This window comes from Dipodomys spectabilis, unplaced genomic scaffold (assembly GCF_019054845.1).
Source record: "Dipodomys spectabilis isolate Male_0828 unplaced genomic scaffold, ASM1905484v1 ptg000360l, whole genome shotgun sequence".
In the NCBI taxonomy this organism is placed as follows: Eukaryota; Metazoa; Chordata; class Mammalia; order Rodentia; family Heteromyidae; genus Dipodomys; species Dipodomys spectabilis.
Genome location: NW_024871037.1, coordinates 1,289,668 through 1,305,543, shown reverse-complemented (window position 1 = coordinate 1,305,543; position 15,876 = coordinate 1,289,668). Strand labels below are relative to the sequence as shown.

General features: G+C 56.2%; 2 protein-coding genes across 6 annotated transcripts in view; one reads left to right on the top strand and one right to left on the bottom strand.

Annotated features, from left to right (window-relative positions):
• The window catches only part of Dhx30 (DExH-box helicase 30), a 31,711-nt gene extending 24,831 nt beyond the window's left edge, over positions 1-6,880 (top strand). For all 5 annotated transcript variants that reach the window (XM_042665987.1, XM_042665988.1, XM_042665984.1 and 2 more), the window contains 14 exons: positions 272-421; positions 2,599-2,751; positions 2,964-3,800; positions 4,061-4,136; positions 4,225-4,329; positions 4,454-4,629; positions 4,805-5,011; positions 5,114-5,195; positions 5,285-5,478; positions 5,587-5,746; positions 5,853-6,010; positions 6,123-6,226; positions 6,311-6,450; positions 6,548-6,880. In XM_042665987.1, the coding sequence (XP_042521921.1) occupies positions 272-421; positions 2,599-2,751; positions 2,964-3,800; positions 4,061-4,136; positions 4,225-4,329; positions 4,454-4,629; positions 4,805-5,011; positions 5,114-5,195; positions 5,285-5,478; positions 5,587-5,746; positions 5,853-6,010; positions 6,123-6,226; positions 6,311-6,450; positions 6,548-6,801 (2,796 nt within the window). In that variant the 3' untranslated portion in view covers positions 6,802-6,880. The remainder of the gene's footprint in view (positions 1-271; positions 422-2,598; positions 2,752-2,963; positions 3,801-4,060; positions 4,137-4,224; positions 4,330-4,453; positions 4,630-4,804; positions 5,012-5,113; positions 5,196-5,284; positions 5,479-5,586; positions 5,747-5,852; positions 6,011-6,122; positions 6,227-6,310; positions 6,451-6,547) is intronic.
• Positions 6,881-8,058: 1,178 nt separating this feature from the next.
• The window catches only part of Map4 (microtubule associated protein 4), a 110,283-nt gene continuing 102,465 nt past the window's right edge, over positions 8,059-15,876 (bottom strand). Inside the window, exons 14-17 of the mRNA XM_042665989.1 lie at positions 12,468-12,549; positions 11,958-12,070; positions 9,559-9,748; positions 8,059-9,409 (exon numbers count right to left, since the gene is read on the bottom strand). Coding sequence (XP_042521923.1) covers positions 9,402-9,409; positions 9,559-9,748; positions 11,958-12,070; positions 12,468-12,549 — 393 coding nt within the window. The 3' untranslated portion in view covers positions 8,059-9,401. The remainder of the gene's footprint in view (positions 9,410-9,558; positions 9,749-11,957; positions 12,071-12,467; positions 12,550-15,876) is intronic.

Sequence of the window (15,876 nt, the reverse complement as noted above, 5' to 3'; positions counted from 1 at the left end):
AATTTCGCCTCAGAAATCTTTCTTCATTCCTCTTCTAATTTTGGCCAGTCCTGGGCCTTGAACTCAGGGCCCGGGCACTGTCCCTGAGCTTCCTCAAGGCTAACACTCTACTTCTTGAGCCACAGCTCCACTTGCAGCTTTTCCTGTGTATGTAGAACTGAGGAATCAAACCTGGGGCTTTGTGCATGCTAGGCAAGCACTCTTACCATTGAGCCATGTTCCCAGCCTCTTCATTCGGTTCCTTATAACCTTCTTGCTTCCCTTCATGCAGAACCTCATGCAGTTCCATACTGTGGGCACCAAGACTAAGCTGTCCACGCTCACTCTGCTCTGGCCCTGCCCCATGACCTTTGTTGCTAAAGGGCGCCGCAAAGCAGAGGCTGAGAATAAGGCAGCAGCCTTGGCCTGCAAGAAACTGAAGGTGAGTGGAAGACCCGCCCTAGTGGGCAGATGAGGAGGTCCCCTAACTCCTCTCTGCCCGAGGCAAATCGGGCTACTTTTCGATCTGTGGCAACTGTTTCCATGAGTTCCCTAGCGCCTGCACAGAGGGGCTTTGTCTGTGGGCTCACTCAGCCTTGTCAGCACTTGGCCAGAAGCTGGAAAGAGATCAGGGCAAAGATGGGATTGATGGTCCTTGATTGACAGGCAGCCTTGTAGTCCAGTAAGCTCCCACTGACTTGGGTTTTGCAGCCATAGCGATGAAGCCTGAGGAGGGAAAGCAGCCTCAAGACAATGGCATTGTGGCCCACAGCCGGGATGCCACTGTAGCGGCATTAGATTGTGCCCAGCTGAGAAATGAGTTGTCTGAAGCCACACCAGCAGAAGTGTCTGCTAAGGTGGGCCGGTGTTCTTCTGTTCTATTTGATGCTGAGAACCACATTTTATTTTTTGGTGCAATCCTATGGCTTGAACTCAGGACCTGCATGCTGTCCCTGAGCTTTTTGTGCTCCAGGCGAGCGCTCTACCACTGGGGCCACGGCTCCACTTCTAGCTTTTTGGAGGTTAACTGGAGAAAAGAATCTCATAGGCTTTGCTGCCCGGGCTGGCTTCAAACTGTAATCCTCCCGAGTAGATGGGATCCCAGGTGTGAGCCCCATTTCAGATGCACCCAAGGAGAGCAGAGAATTCGAGGGAGGAGTGCAGAGGGGCGAGGTGGGAGCCTTCCACTGCAGAAGTCAGAACTCGGGTGCACTGCAGACCTCGCGTGAGCGGCAGGGGCCTGAGACGCACAGTCTGGGAAGGAGCAGGTGGATGGCCACCAGCAGAGGCTGCCGAGTAAAACCCAAGCAGAGCGGGGACTGGGTGGGAAGCCTTTTCCTGCAGCATCTTCTCTTGGTCCCAGGACAGGGTGGTTGTTCTTAGGGTTCTTAATTGTGACAACAGGTACAAAGAGAGCCTGCAGAGAAAGTGCTTCATCTGCTCGGAGCCCAGACTATAGGAGATGACTGAAGTTTGAGTTAACATTTAAGTGGCTGACTTGATCAGGTTACAGATGGACAGGAAATGTCGTGTGTCTGAGATGGGTCATAGGAGGAGGGACCGTGCAGAGAGAGAGAGACGGGGCTGGGTGGCAGGTGTCCCTGAGACCGGGCTGGGAAGGCCGTGCTGGGCAGCACAGGGACAGAGCGCCTGTAGGGTGGTGGAGTTATCAGGTGTGTTCTAGCTGACATCCTGTAAGTGTTGAGAATTCGTGGAGGCGATGACATGGGGGTTCTGGAGGATCCTGGGATTCTGACAGTCCAGGAAGAGGTTCTCCCCGGGGACGGGTATTGGGCTGTTTCTATCAGAGCTCCTCTTTTTACATCCATTCATTCATTCTTTGTGGTGCTGAAAAATCAAACCCAGGGCCTGCTGCATGTCAGGCCAGCTTTCTTGACTATATTTCAGCAAGTTTAGCTCTTCTTCTTTTTTTTTCAATCATTTTTTAAGTAGCACAAAGGGGCTGCCATTCAACAGTTTCTACATATGATGCATCTTGATCCATGTCCCACAGCTCAAGGTGAGCGCTCTACCACTTGAGCCACAGCGCCACTTCTGGCTTTTTCTGCTTATGTGGTGCTGAGGAATGGAACCCAGGGCTCTCATGCATGCAAGGCAAGCACTCTACCACTGAGCCACCTTCCCAGCCCTGCCCTTGGTTTTATGATGGGTGCTAGTACTAGGGCTTGAACTCAGTGTCTCCATGTCGCACTCAGCTTTCTTGCTCCCAGTTTGTTCTCTTACTTAAGCCGTGCCTCTAGTCTGGCATTTTGCTGATCACATGGAGATAGAGCATCCTGGACATTCTTTTTTTTTTTTTTTTTGTCTTGGCTGGCTTTGAACCTTGATCCTCTCTATCTCATTTTTCTGAGATCTCCCTCAGTAGCTGGATTACAGATGTGAACCACGGGCGCTCGGGCAGGCTCTTCTTTTTGAATTAGTTACAGTTAGTTTTTTGTTCTTTGGCGATTGACATTTCACTCGTGAGCTGCGGGGGGGAGAAAAAAATCACAGTCTTAGGATAAAAAAGAGTGGCTTCCTGTGACAGCTCTCTGCTTAAGAGCTCTGGCAGCCCGTCTGGGCTGGATGAAAGACTGCCCGACGCGTTTTCCTCTGCAGAGCCTGGGCCTGGTGGACAGGAATAATGAGCCCCTCACCCACGCCATGTATAACCTGGCATCTCTGCGGGAACTTGGGGAGACGCAGCGCCGGCCGTGTACCATCCAAGTGCCCGAACCCATCCTCCGCAAGATCGAGACCTTCCTGAATCACGTAAGAGATGCCGAGCTCCACCATTCTTGTCCCACACGTCTGTCTCTAGTAGCGCTTCCCAGCTATGGCTCGAGCCAGGCGATCGTGGGCTCAGTCCCCTCTTTGCCCTGGGGGGACCCTGACCTCTGACCCAAGTCATTGCCATGGAAGGTGGTATTTTCCTTTACCATTTTTGCCTCCTCATCCCTCTCCCCCCCCCCCGCCCCCCCCAGTACCCCGTGGACAGTTCCTGGATCTCCCCGGAGCTCCGGCTACAGAGCGATGACATCTTGCCACTGGGCAAGGACTCGGGGCCCCTGAGTGACCCCATCACAGGCAAGCCCTACGTGCCCTTGTCAGAAACAGAGGAAGTGCGCCTGAGCCAGAGCTTGCTGGAGCTGTGGCGGCGGCGAGGGCCAGTGTGGCAGGAAGCCCCCCAGCTACCTGTCGATCCGCACCGGGACACTATCCTCAATGCCATTGAGCAACACCCCGTGGTGGTCATCTCGGGGGACACGGGCTGCGGGAAGACCACCCGCATCCCCCAGCTGCTGCTGGAGCGCTATGTGACTGAGGGCCGCGGGGCCCGGTGCAACGTGATCATCACCCAGCCTCGCCGGATCTCCGCCGTGTCGGTGGCGCAGCGTGTCAGCCACGAACTGGGCCCTTCCCTGCGCCGGAACGTGGGCTTCCAGGTGCGCCTGGAGAGCAAACCCCCGGCCCGAGGCGGGGCGCTGCTCTTCTGCACCGTGGGCATCCTGCTGCGGAAGCTGCAGAGCAACCCCAGCCTGGAGGGTGTGAGTCACGTCATCGTGGACGAGGTCCACGAGCGGGACGTGAACACGGACTTCCTGTTGATTCTGCTCAAGGGCCTGCAGCGGCTCAACCCGGCCCTGCGGCTGGTGCTCATGAGCGCTACAGGCGATAACGAGCGCTTCTCCCGCTACTTCGGTGGCTGCCCGGTCATCAAGGTGCCCGGTTTCATGTATCCGGTCAAAGAGCACTACCTGGAGGACATCCTGGCCAAACTCGGCAAACACCAGTACCCTCACCGGCACCGGCACCATGAGGTGAGACACACCCCAACTCCTTTGTAGCCGGGTCAGCTCCCCCTCTCCCCCCTTCCCCCTCCCCCCTCCCCCCAAGCCTGTTGGATCGATACGAGACAGGATCGCTCGTGCCTGTGTGGCAAACACGAGCTGGAGTTGACATTGGCATAAGTGGCTCCGCCTCCCTCATGTCACCAAGACCATGCCCCGTGCACACCCCTCACCCCAGCCCTGTGGCCTCTCTTTCCCCCACCCCCGCCCCCTGCCCCCCGCCACCCCAGTCTGAGGATGAATGTGCATTGGATTTGGACCTCGTGACTGATCTGGTTCTGCACATCGATGCCCGTGGGGAACCAGGTGGGTGTCTCCCCCTCCTTCCCCTGCCATGCCCCTCCATGCCCGCCCGCCCGAGCTGCTGGCTCATGACTGCGGGGCCTTTTTTCAGGTGGGATCCTGTGCTTCCTGCCGGGTTGGCAGGAGATCAAAGGAGTACAGCAACGCCTCCAGGAGGCCCTGGGCATGCACGAGAGCAAGTACCTCATCCTGCCAGGTGAGCACCTTTAGGCCTGGAGAGATGTACGTACCCTCCCCCCCCACCCATGGACTTGACCTATCAGATGGGTCAAACAAGAACTGCCCCGCCCCTAACCATTGTGTGTCTTGCTGCCCACCAGTGCACTCCAACATCCCCATGATGGACCAGAAGGCCATATTCCAGCAGCCTCCCGTTGGGGTTCGCAAGATCGTCTTGGCCACCAACATCGCCGAGACGTCCATCACGGTCAATGACATCGTGCATGTGGTGGACAGCGGCCTGCACAAGGAGGAGCGCTACGACCTCAAGACCAAGGTGGCCCCCGGTTCCCATCGGCCTGGGAATGGCTGCTTGAGTTAAAGGCCACCCTGGTGTCGTGGGATCTGCGTCCTTGGTCCCAGGCAGGGAGGGTGGGCAGAGACTATTGAGGGGTGAAGCCGGGGAAACTGAGGAACATCCTGTGAGCTCTGTAGCTTTCCCTTTCCTGTAGGTGTCCTGCCTAGAGACAGTGTGGGTATCAAGAGCCAATGTGATCCAGCGCCGGGGCCGGGCAGGCCGCTGCCAGTCAGGTTTCGCCTATCACCTGTTCCCTCGGAGCCGGCTGGAGAAAATGGTTCCTTTCCAAGTGCCAGAGATCCTGCGCACGCCCCTGGAGAACCTGGTGCTGCAAGCCAAGATCCACATGCCCGAGAAGACGGTGCGGCGGAGGCAGGGCTAAGCTCTAGGAGAGGTGAGGGGGGAAGGGTGGGGGTGAGTACTCATCACAGCTTTCTGCCCCCCCACCCCCCACTCCTCCCAGGCAGTGGAGTTCCTCTCCAAGGCTGTGGACAGTCCGAACATCAAGGCTGTGGACGAAGCCGTGATCTTGCTCCAGGAGATTGGTGCGTGGGGCCGGGCTGTGGAGCGCCTTCCTGCTGTCCTGTCCTCATGGGCAGGGTGGGAGCTGACGGCTGAGCTGTTTGTATGGCAGGGGTGCTGGACCAGCGGGAGTACCTGACCACCCTGGGGCAGCGCCTGGCCCACATTTCTACCGACCCCCGGCTGGCCAAGGCCATCGTGCTGGCCGCCATCTTCCGGTGCCTGCACCCCCTGCTGGTGGTGGTTTCCTGCCTCACGCGGGACCCCTTCAGCAGCAGCCTGCAGAACCGGGCGGAAGTGGACAAGGTCAGCCTCCCATCCCACCCCCGAAAGCCCTTGGCTCATCCTGTCTGTCCCAAGGGGGAGGGCTCCAGCCCCTCGTCGTGACCGGAGCCGGTCGCCCTCTCCTCGCAGGTAAAGGCGCTTTTGAGCCACGACAGCGGCAGCGACCACCTGGCCTTCGTGCGGGCCGTGGCCGGCTGGGAGGAGGTGCTGCGCTGGCAGGACCGCACTTCCCGCGAGAACTACCTGGAGGAGAACCTGCTCTATGCGCCCAGCCTGCGCTTCATCCACGGTCAGCACTGGCCCAGCCCCGCCCCCTCCCCAACAGACCTACCTGGGGGAACGGGGGGGGGGGGGGGGGGGGGGGGGCTCTGCTCATGCTGCGCTGCCTCCCCCAGGGCTCATCAAGCAGTTCTCGGAGAACATCTACGAGGCGTTCCTGGTGGGGAAGCCGTCGGACTGCACGCTGCCCTCCGCCCAGTGCAACGAGTACAGCGAGGAGGAGGAGCTGGTGAAGGGCGTGCTCATGGCCGGCCTCTACCCCAACCTCATCCAGGTGTTCTGTCCGCCAGCGGGGACTGGATGGCGTCCCAGCCCTACACCCCCCCATCGCCTTCCCCCAACTGGTTGGCTCCTTGCTCAACCCTTTCCTCCCCTCCCCTCCCCAGGTGCGGCAGGGCAAGGTGACCCGGCAGGGCAAGTTCAAGCCCAACAGCGTCACGTACAGGACCAAATCCGGCAACATCTTGCTGCATAAGTCCACCATCAACAGGTGAGGGGGTGGGAAATGAGGGCCGGATGGGGCAGGGCAGCCAGCTGGGGTGGCCCTCACCCAGCCCTGTCCCCCCGATTCCAGGGAGGCCACGCGGCTACGGAGCCGGTGGCTCACGTATTTCATGGCGGTCAAGTCCAACGGCAGCGTGTTCGTGCGCGACTCGTCGCAGGTGCACCCGCTCGCCGTGCTGCTCCTGACCGACGGCGACGTGCACATCCGTGGTGGGTACCTGCCCTCCCCCCCCCCCATGTGCCCGGCGCTGCCCTCGTCCCCCGTTCACCCCCCCCCTCCGCTGTTGTTCCTTCCTTCCTTGTCCAGATGACGGGCGCCGCGCCACCATCTCGCTGAGCGACAGCGACCTGCTGCGCCTGGAAGGCGACTCGCGCACCGTGCGTCTGCTGCGGGAGCTGCGGCGCGCGCTGGGCCGCATGGTGGAGCGGAGCCTGCGCAGCGAGCTGGCCGCGCTGCCGCCCATGGTGCAGCAGGAGCACGGGCAGCTGCTCGCGCTGCTGGCCGAGCTGCTGCGGGGACCCTGCGGCAGCTTCGACGTGCGCAAGACGGCCGATGACTGAGCCCCCCCTCTGCCGGGCGGGGGGCTGTGTACAGAGTGCAAATGTTTATTTAAAATAAAGTTCTATTTATCCCTTGTGAGCATTGCTGTCCGCTCGGGGCTCCTCTCAGCACCATCTGGACCCTAGTCCAGGTGAAGAAGAAAGAGGCCAGGATGGATAGAATATCGAGGTGCTGGTGTGTGCATCCTGGGCTAGTTGTGGCTTCAGGCCAAGGTGGCAGAGTAGTCTGGCACCCCGTCTTCTTCCCCAGCCATGACCAACTAGGCCCCATTGCTCGGCCAGCCCCCGTGTTGACAGCTCCACAGCAAGTGTGGAGCGTCCCAGACTCTTCCCCCTCGCAACTGCGCAGTTGTACCCCACCAATGTGGGGGTGGGGAGCAGGAAGACTTAGGTGGCCAGCGGAAGGGCACGGACGCCACAGAAGCCACAGAGGACCGGGGAGTGGTGGGACATCAGGCAGCTTTATTTGACTTCAAATCAGTACAACAGAATCACAGACACAGGTAATAATGGCCAAGCCATGAGCAAATCCAATCAAGAGGCATGTCCCACCCCCCCCCCACCCAAATGGTAGTCAAAGTCGTACACATCACACGGGGCCTGTGGTCCCCATTTACTAAGGCCAGACCAACCTTCTCGAGTTCCCTGGCCCGAGAACACTCACCACTCAACGCGGTTCACCTAGAGAGCTCTACCCACGCCTCCTCGCTCTACCCAGCCCTCGGCCGAAAGGACTCAGAATCTGCTGGACACTGCCAGCCTGCCGATCAACACCAAGGCAGGTGGCAGGCACCATGAGGTCCCTTTTCACCTTGCCTCTTCCTTTGCTGATAAACACTGGTAACCCAAGGCCCCTGGCCCTGGCATTGTGCAGCTGCTCCCCTCCCCCCCCATCCCCTGCCCAGCTCAGGCTTCTGCAAATCTAGTATGCGTTTAGCCATAGGGTGTCAAGCCTCAACAATGAAATCACTGCCTCACCAAACCGAGGACCCTCAGGCTGAGGAAATCCTATCTCAACCTAAAGCCAACACCTCCACCTTTCTTTCTCAAGGGCCAGGGCGTGCAGGAAGCAGAGGTGGAGGCTTGCAAGGCCCCAGGTCTGGGCAAGTCTGCGCAGCAGAAAATGCCCCTGGCGGGAGCCCTCAGAAAAACCCCTAGGCCATTTCACTACAAACTTGGATTTTAATCCTTTATTAGAAACCATGCAAACTTTTCATACAAAAATACAAGTGCAATAAAAATCTTTTTTTTTGGGGGGGGGGGGGGGGGAGTTGATAAAATTCCCGGGACTTTTTCATCATCGCAGCCACCCTACGAGCGGAACTAGTTACAGATGGGCACCCTCCACGGGCTAGCCTCCCCCTGCCCCCCAACTCCCCAGTCCTCCAGTCAGGCCACAGGGGAGATGTGGGGTGGGCCTTCCATCACACCTCTTACTTATTCTGTTGATTTCTACACCTGATTCCCCGGTGGCCACAGGAGTTCTGGACCTCGCGGGCACCCGTGGAGACTGGGATTGCGTGCCTAAGCCCTGCAGCATTGGGCCTAAAGGAGTTCTGACCCCCCACTGGCCCTTTCCTGTTGACTGTCAGATCCCGAGGAATGAGACAGATTAAGATGCCCAAACCAGCCTGTTGGGTTAGAGAAGCAGCATCCACACCAAATGCCAACACAAAGCAGTCCATACTGATCAGCTCTAGTCTGCCCCTTGAAGAGGCCACAGCCCACCTCATTCCCCCCCCTGGCCCACAGCACCTCCAGGGCTCCAAGCTGCCCAGAGCAGGGGGCAGCCTCCCAACACAGCCTCCACAAACTGGAGGTTCAGGACCTTCCCTCCCTCCTCTCCTTTTATCACCTACTGAGGACTCTCATTTAGACATGGCTTCACCCTGCAAACTACATCAGCAGTTTATAGGTTACTAGGGGGAAGTAGATATATATATATAAAGAATAAAACAAGGGGTGTGGGGGGCGGGGAGTGACAGCAGCTTGGTAGGTATGCTAAGCAGCGGAACAGGCAACACTGGCCCCTAACTAACTTGGGGCAGGGCAGCGAGAGGGCCTGGCCCACTTTGCACGGTGGCTGGTGCTGTGGGGTCAGAGGCAGAAGCTTCGTGGGCTGGGGGAGGGGGAGGAGGAATAATGTCAGTTTCTTTGGGGTTTGGTCCAAAAAAACCAAACAGAAAGAGGTTGGAATCCAGTTCTCCCTCCTGGAACCCACGGGATTCCCAGGCCCTCTCCATTTGCCTTCTCCACAGCAAGTTAAGATGCGCAGTGATGGAAGAGGAGCTAAGTTGGGAGCTGGGCCCTGGCAGGAAGTGGCAGGGGGCGGGGACAAGGGCGGGGGCGGGGCTACTGCTGCCCTGAGCAAGCGAGGCGAGGAGGGAAGGAAGGGGACCTAGAAGGCTCACAAGTCTAGTGGACAGCCCGGGGAAGGGAGCCGAGGGCCCGGGAGACAATGTCAGCCCCGTGGTCGGTGCGCGCCCTGGCGTTTGCCCGGAAGGTCAGCCTGTACGTCTCAATCTGTAGTGACACGGGAGGAGGGGAAGGGAAAGGGGAATGGGGAAGACGAGAGGGAAGACGAGACCAGAATGTCATCGTTAGATGCCTGGAAAATAAAAGGTGATTTTTGTTAAAATAAAAATAAATAAAAAAGGTAGGCCACACTTTTTAGGCAATCAACAAAGGCCTTTCCAAGTGGCGGCCAGTGGCGGGGCCCCTGGCTTGTGGCCTTTTAGGCCCAGCCCAGCCACTTACTTGTCTCCTGTATCTGGCTGTCCAAGGTCTGGGCCTCCCTTTGGTCACCACCCCCTGAGAAGGGGGTGGAGCTGCTGAGGCCACTGGCGGAAGTAGAGGTGCCAGCTTCCGGCACGGCCTCACAGATGGCAGGCTCCTCCCCAGCGGGAGGGCCCGGACACGGAGGGGCCTGGCTGCCACCGCCCTCAGTCTACAATGAAACAGTGGGAGGGGGGAGACAAATGCAGGGTCAGTTGGGGAGGGAGTGGAATGGGTGATGGTGGGGAGGTTCACACATGGCTCCCCCCACCCCTGGCCACCGCCCCCTGTCACCTGGAGAAAACAAACAGTGGTTCTGATGGTAGATCATCAACTAAGCCCAAGACTAGCCCCAGCCTGCACGTGGCTGGGTCGTGTAGGTTCTGCGGACCATCCCTGACCTGTGCGCACAAATACACGAGTCCACGCCCTATATAGCATGGGCTTAGAAAGGGACCTGGAAACTCACAGGGCACCCCGCTCCGGCTCATCACAGTCTGGTCTCAAATATCCCTCGCACACCAGAGGCGGCTGCTGCGCTGGCTACCACTAGCAGACCCCAGGAGGGAAAGAGGGGGCAGAAGGATGTTCCAAGGAGGTAAGACCTGCAGAGCTTTAGGGTGACATCTGGAGGACACTATGCACAAAGTGAAGCCAGACTAGGAAAGAGCACCAGCAGGAGGTCTCTGGCATCCCAGAATGCCCAACAGTTTGGTCAGTGAGTAGGAAAGGAGACAGACAAGTGTATTTAAAAAAACAAAACAAAACTAAGAAATCAGGTGCCTGTGGCTCACACCTAGCTACTCAGGAGGCTGAGATCTGAGGATTGTGGTTCAAAGCCAGCCGGGCAGGGAAGTCCATGAGACTCTTATCTCCAATAAACCACTAGAAAAAACCAGGAGTGGCACTGTGGTTCAAGTGGTAGGGCACTCGCCTTGAGCTGAAGAGTGCAGGGACAGTGCCTAGGCCCAGAGTTCAAGCCCCATGACTAATCAAAAAACAGTGGTAGAGTGCTAGCTTTGAGCAAAAGAGCTCAGGGACAGTGCCCAGGCCCTGAGTTCAAGCCCCAGGACAGGCACATGCAAGAAAGGGGAAGTAATATAAATAAAGCTGGGAAGTTGGGGGGTGGGGGAGAGCCCAGGTGTTAATCCTGGCCTGTATTCACCTTGCCATATGGCCTTGAACCAGAGATCAAACCTGTCTCCCCATGAGCTGACTCCAGAATGGCTGCCTCACAAGGTGTAGGGACATGAACCGAGCGCTTGGCCAAGGCAAGAATCAGGATAGGACAAGAGGCAGGGCTGAGGGGTGGCCAACAGTGGGTGAGCCTCCCCCACAGGGTGTTGTCCACCTTTGACCAGCTCTAAGAGGCTGCCCCATGGGTCTTCCCGCCCACCATGATATGGAACACAGGACAGACAGTATCCTGGGGCACACGGAGTCTCACAGTACTGTGGAAGGAGGGAGGGAGGAAGGGAGGACAGAGGAGAGGGAAGGAAAGGAGAAGAGGTCCAGCCAATGCCAACCATGGGAGAACTCTGCCACCAGGACTCTCCCCCCAGAGCCTAGCCACATGTGGGTCCAGAGGCCACACCAGACCTGCCACAGCTGGCTGGTGGAATCATGGCATCCTGATGGAGGATAGAGTGCCGCGGCCGAGCACACGTGCCCAGCACACACAACATCCGTCCGTGGCGCCAAAAATCAGAGAGAGGACAGGGCTGGGAAGGTGGCTCAGTGGTAGAGTGCTTGCCTCGCAGGCATGAGGCCCTGGGTTTGATGGCTCAGCACCACAAAAGCAGGGAAAAAAAAAAAAAACCGGAAGTGGTGCTGTGGCTCAAGTGGTAGAGCGCTAGGCTTGAGCTGAAGAGCTGAGGGACAGCGCCCAGGCCCAGAGTTCAAGCCCCACGACTGACAAAAAAAAAACAAAACAGGGACATTTTTCACAAGGGAAAAGGGAAGGGAAGAGAAAAGGAAAGGAAAAAAAAAAGAGAGAGAGAAACAATGGCATGTTGTGCCCATGCCCAGAAAGGAGCATGACACGGAGCAGGTACACACAACCCCCCCCTTCCACGGGCTAGGACTGCCTGCCTTGTCCTCGGCGCCCTGGCTCAGTCCCTAAGGGGCATTACAAGGCAGGCTGTAACGCTCAGAAGCAACATCTGGCCAGCAGCTGGCACAGGTGACTGGGCTGAGTCTCTTCACCTCTTCTGCCTCGCTCAGGACTGAGGAATGATGGGAAAACAGAAATGGTGGGTGAAGTGTGACCCCTGAAGAGACTGAGTAGCGGTGACAGGCACCCCCCTGCCCCCAGATCCTAGCTGCGTAGTGTCCCCACCACCCCCACCCCGGCCATGTCCTCTTGGTGACACAAGTCATACCTTCACAGCACCCCCTGCAGGGAGGTGGCCTACGTTATCGAGAGATCCCACTTTGGCCTGGGCCTTCTCTTTGAAGTTTAACTTCTGACTCTCAATCTTGACATCTCCTCCACCTGGAGCCAAAAAGGAAACAAACAAACAGACTGATTTGGTCCTGAAAATGGTCCAGAGATATCCGTGGCATGGCAGGAGCTAGGAACGGGACCCCGAGCTTCGCGGGAACACAGTCCCTGGGCGAGCATGTGCCTCTCCCTGAGATGTGGGCCAATGCTGTCAGCCATGTGGTACACACACACACACCGAGAGCAGAGTATGAATATCGGCACAGGAACAGCGAGGTGTTTGTGGCAGCCTTTGGGAGCTGTCCCTCCTCCACTTGACAGGGGTTGAAAACTGTGTGGCCCACTTTACCCCGCTAGGCAGAGATACCTCCAAATATTTGGAGCCTAAAAGGCTGCCCAGCCAGAGAAGCGCCGGGTGGGGCTGTGTCCCTGGGGCTGAGTCACTCACCAGGCTTGTGTCTGATGTTGGCCCTGGACCCGCACTTGGAGGAGACCTTGGAGATGTCTACTTTCTTGTTCTGAATCTGCACCTACACAGAAGAACAGGAAGCAATCAGGTCTCGCAAGTCTATGATTGGTGGAGCTGGCCTGGAATTTTACCATTGGAGAGGCTGAGGGCTGGCCTGGTATGTAAAGGGACTCTGTCTATATCAACAGCAAGGGGAGGGAGGGAGGGAGGAAGCAAGAGAGACAGAAAAATAAAAACGTTATGGCGAGAAAGGGCCAAATCGATTCAACCTTTTGAAATCCTCCTCCTACTTAATGTTTAATTATTGCTTTATTATTATCTTTCGTGCCCAGGCTGGCTTTGAACCATGATCCTCAGATCTCAGATCCCTGAGTAGCTAGGGTGACAGGCATGAGCCACCAAGCACCCGGCTCTGTTTATTATTTTGTTTTGATTTGGTTTGGCCAGTCCCGGGTGCTGTCCCTGAGCTTTTGTGTTCAAAGCTAATGCTCTCTACCACTTAAGCCACAGGTCCACTTCTGGCTCACAGACTTTCCTTCCCTGGCTGGCTTTGAACCATGACTCTCAGAGCTCAGGTCTCAGCCTCCTGAGTAGCTAGGCATAAGCCACTGGCCCCCAGCTCATTACTTAATCGATTTATTTAAGTTAGTTGTGGGGCTTGAACTCTGGGCCTGGGCACTGTCCCTCAACTCTTCAGTTCAAAGCTCTACCACTTGAGCCACAGTGCCACTTCCAGCTTTTTTTATGTGATGCTGAGGAATCGAACCCAGGGCCCCATGCATGTGAGGCAAGCACTCTACCACTGAGCCACCTTCCCAGCCCAATTATTTTTATTTCTGAGAGTAGGGAGATATTGATGTGCTATTCCCACTCATGCATATAGTGTACTCACTTTGAACAAATTCTCTCCACCAGATTCCCCATTCTTCCCTTCATGCTCCCCACTTCTCCACCTTACCCCCCATGCTAGTTTTTCCAATGGCAGGTACTTCCCATATTACTTAAAGAGCTGGAGGCGTGGCTTGGTTGGAAGTGCGTCAGCCAATGAGCAAATTGTTAGGTACTAAGTCTGAGTTCTGGTCTCCAATAACAACACCACCCTGACCCTGTTTTTTTACGTCTGACCTCACTGCCCTGTAGACCACGCCACTATTCCCCACCTCTGCCCCACCAGCCTCTCCATCCACACCCCACATAGGCATTTTACTGCTGAACATGCATGCCAAAAGCCACCGTCGCGGCTTTCCTGGAAGGAACTTGAAATCGGATTCATCATTAGCTCCCTGTCTGATGATGGGAGTAACATTTTGGTATATTTCCTTCTAGTTCTTTTTTTTGGCCAGTCCTGGGCTTGAACTCAGGGCCTGGGCACTGTCCCTGAGCTTCTTTTGCAAAGCTAGCACTCTACCACTTGAGCCACAGCGTCACTTCTGGCTTTTTCTATGTATGTGGTACTGAGGAAGCAAACCCAGGGCTTCGTGCACACTGGGCAAGCACTCTACCACTAAGCCACCTTCCCAGCCTTTTCCCCTGTGGCTGCCACCTAGAGTCCTGATGACTTCCTGTGGCAAATCAGCCTCTCATCTATAATGCCCTATAGAACTTTAATCCTATTCCTAATTTTCAATGTTACTTTCCTATTTTTCACCTCTATCAACGTGGCAGGATAAAGATCTCTATGGCTACAGGTGTTTGTGCCAGAGGTTTAGTCATTTGGGTAAAGACTGAGACTATATATTCAGGTTTTTTGCTTTGTCGGTCGTGGGTCTTGGACTCTGGGCCTGGGCGCTGTCCCTCAGCTCTTCAGCTCAAGGTGAGTGCTCTACCACTTGAGCCCACAGTGCCACTTCTGGTTTTCTGGTGGTTTACTGGAGATAAGAGTCTCACAGTCTTTCCTACCTGGGCTGGCTTTGAACCATGATCCTCAGATCTCAGCCTTCTGAGTTGCTAGGATGACAGGCGTGAGCCACGGGCGTCCAGCTCTATATTCGGGTTTTGTTTGGTGTTTTCCGTTGAATGCCAAAATACTTTCCAGAAATGCCTCCACTGGTGCCTCTCCCAGCAAACCCACCATATCCTTCAGATTTGAGCTGAGTGCTGGTGGCTCACGCCTATCATCCTAGCTACTCAGGAGGCTGAGGATCTGAGGACTGCAGTTCAAAGCCAACCTGGGCAGGAAAGTCTGTGAAACTCTTGTCTTCAAAAAACCACTAGAAAACTAGAAGTGGTGCCGTGGCTCAAGTGGTAGAGCACTAGCCTTGAGCTGAAGAGATGAGGGACAGAGCCCAGGCCCAGGGTTCAAGCCCCATAACCAACAAAAAATTAAATAAATAAAAGAAAAATAGGTTATAATATTGCTGAAGTGGTAGAGTGCCAACCAAGCAAGCAAGCCCTGAATTCAGGCTCAGATCTTTCAGGTTTTTCTACCCAAGCTTGCTTTGAAACTCCATCCTCAGTTCTCAGCCTTCTGAGTAGTTAGAATTATAGGCATGAGCCACTGGCCCCTGGCTTGAACTGTCTTACTGATCACTCCAAGAATCAATCACCAAAAAGCTGGAAGTACAGCTGTGGCTCAAAGTGTTAGCCGTGAGTGAAAAAGCTATGGGACAAGCATCCAGGCCCTGAGTTCAGCCCCAATATGGACATACACACGCACAGCTCTTAAATACTGTACAAAATACAGCAATGAATTTTCTCTGTCACATTCACAAGTGGCCCAATACCCTCAGAATCCCTGCTCCCGCCCACCCCATGTCCCCCCAGGTCAAGAACTCAAGAGGAAAACTGCACCAGTGCCTACCTGCTGGCCCTACCAGGCTGGCCCTTCAAAGTCCGACCCCATTCCCAGATTGGCTAATGTGTGACCAATCCCAGCTCGGTACAGAGGAGGCCACGCCTTCTCAGAGCAGGAATTGTTGCTGGAGAGGAGCTGATGGGGAAGGCAGTATAAGCAGGGTAGAGGAGGAGAAATCACTCAAGGGCGGCTGCTCCTGATGGTAGAATGGCAGGAGGGATCTGCAGGCTGGACAGATGTCCCTATGTACCCTGGGGAACTGGGGCACAGAGTGGGAAAAAGAGAAGGCCAAGTGGAACCGGATAACCCAGTTGAATACAGGGAGAGGGAAGCAAGTGAAAGAGGGAACTCAAGAGAAAACTAGGTCTTCTCTCAGCCACAAAACTGGGGGGCAGTCATGAGGGCAGGGGCTGCGTGGCCAGCCCTGGAACATGTATGCACCTGGATCAGGCCTGGCCAATGTCACAGGGGTAGGTAGGAAATGCACAGGGGGTTCTTGACTCACTAAATAACCATGATGAACTTTGCCCAGACCAAAGCCTCCCTGAGGATTGGAATCACCCCGGGGCCCGAACACAAATAGTACAACAGGTA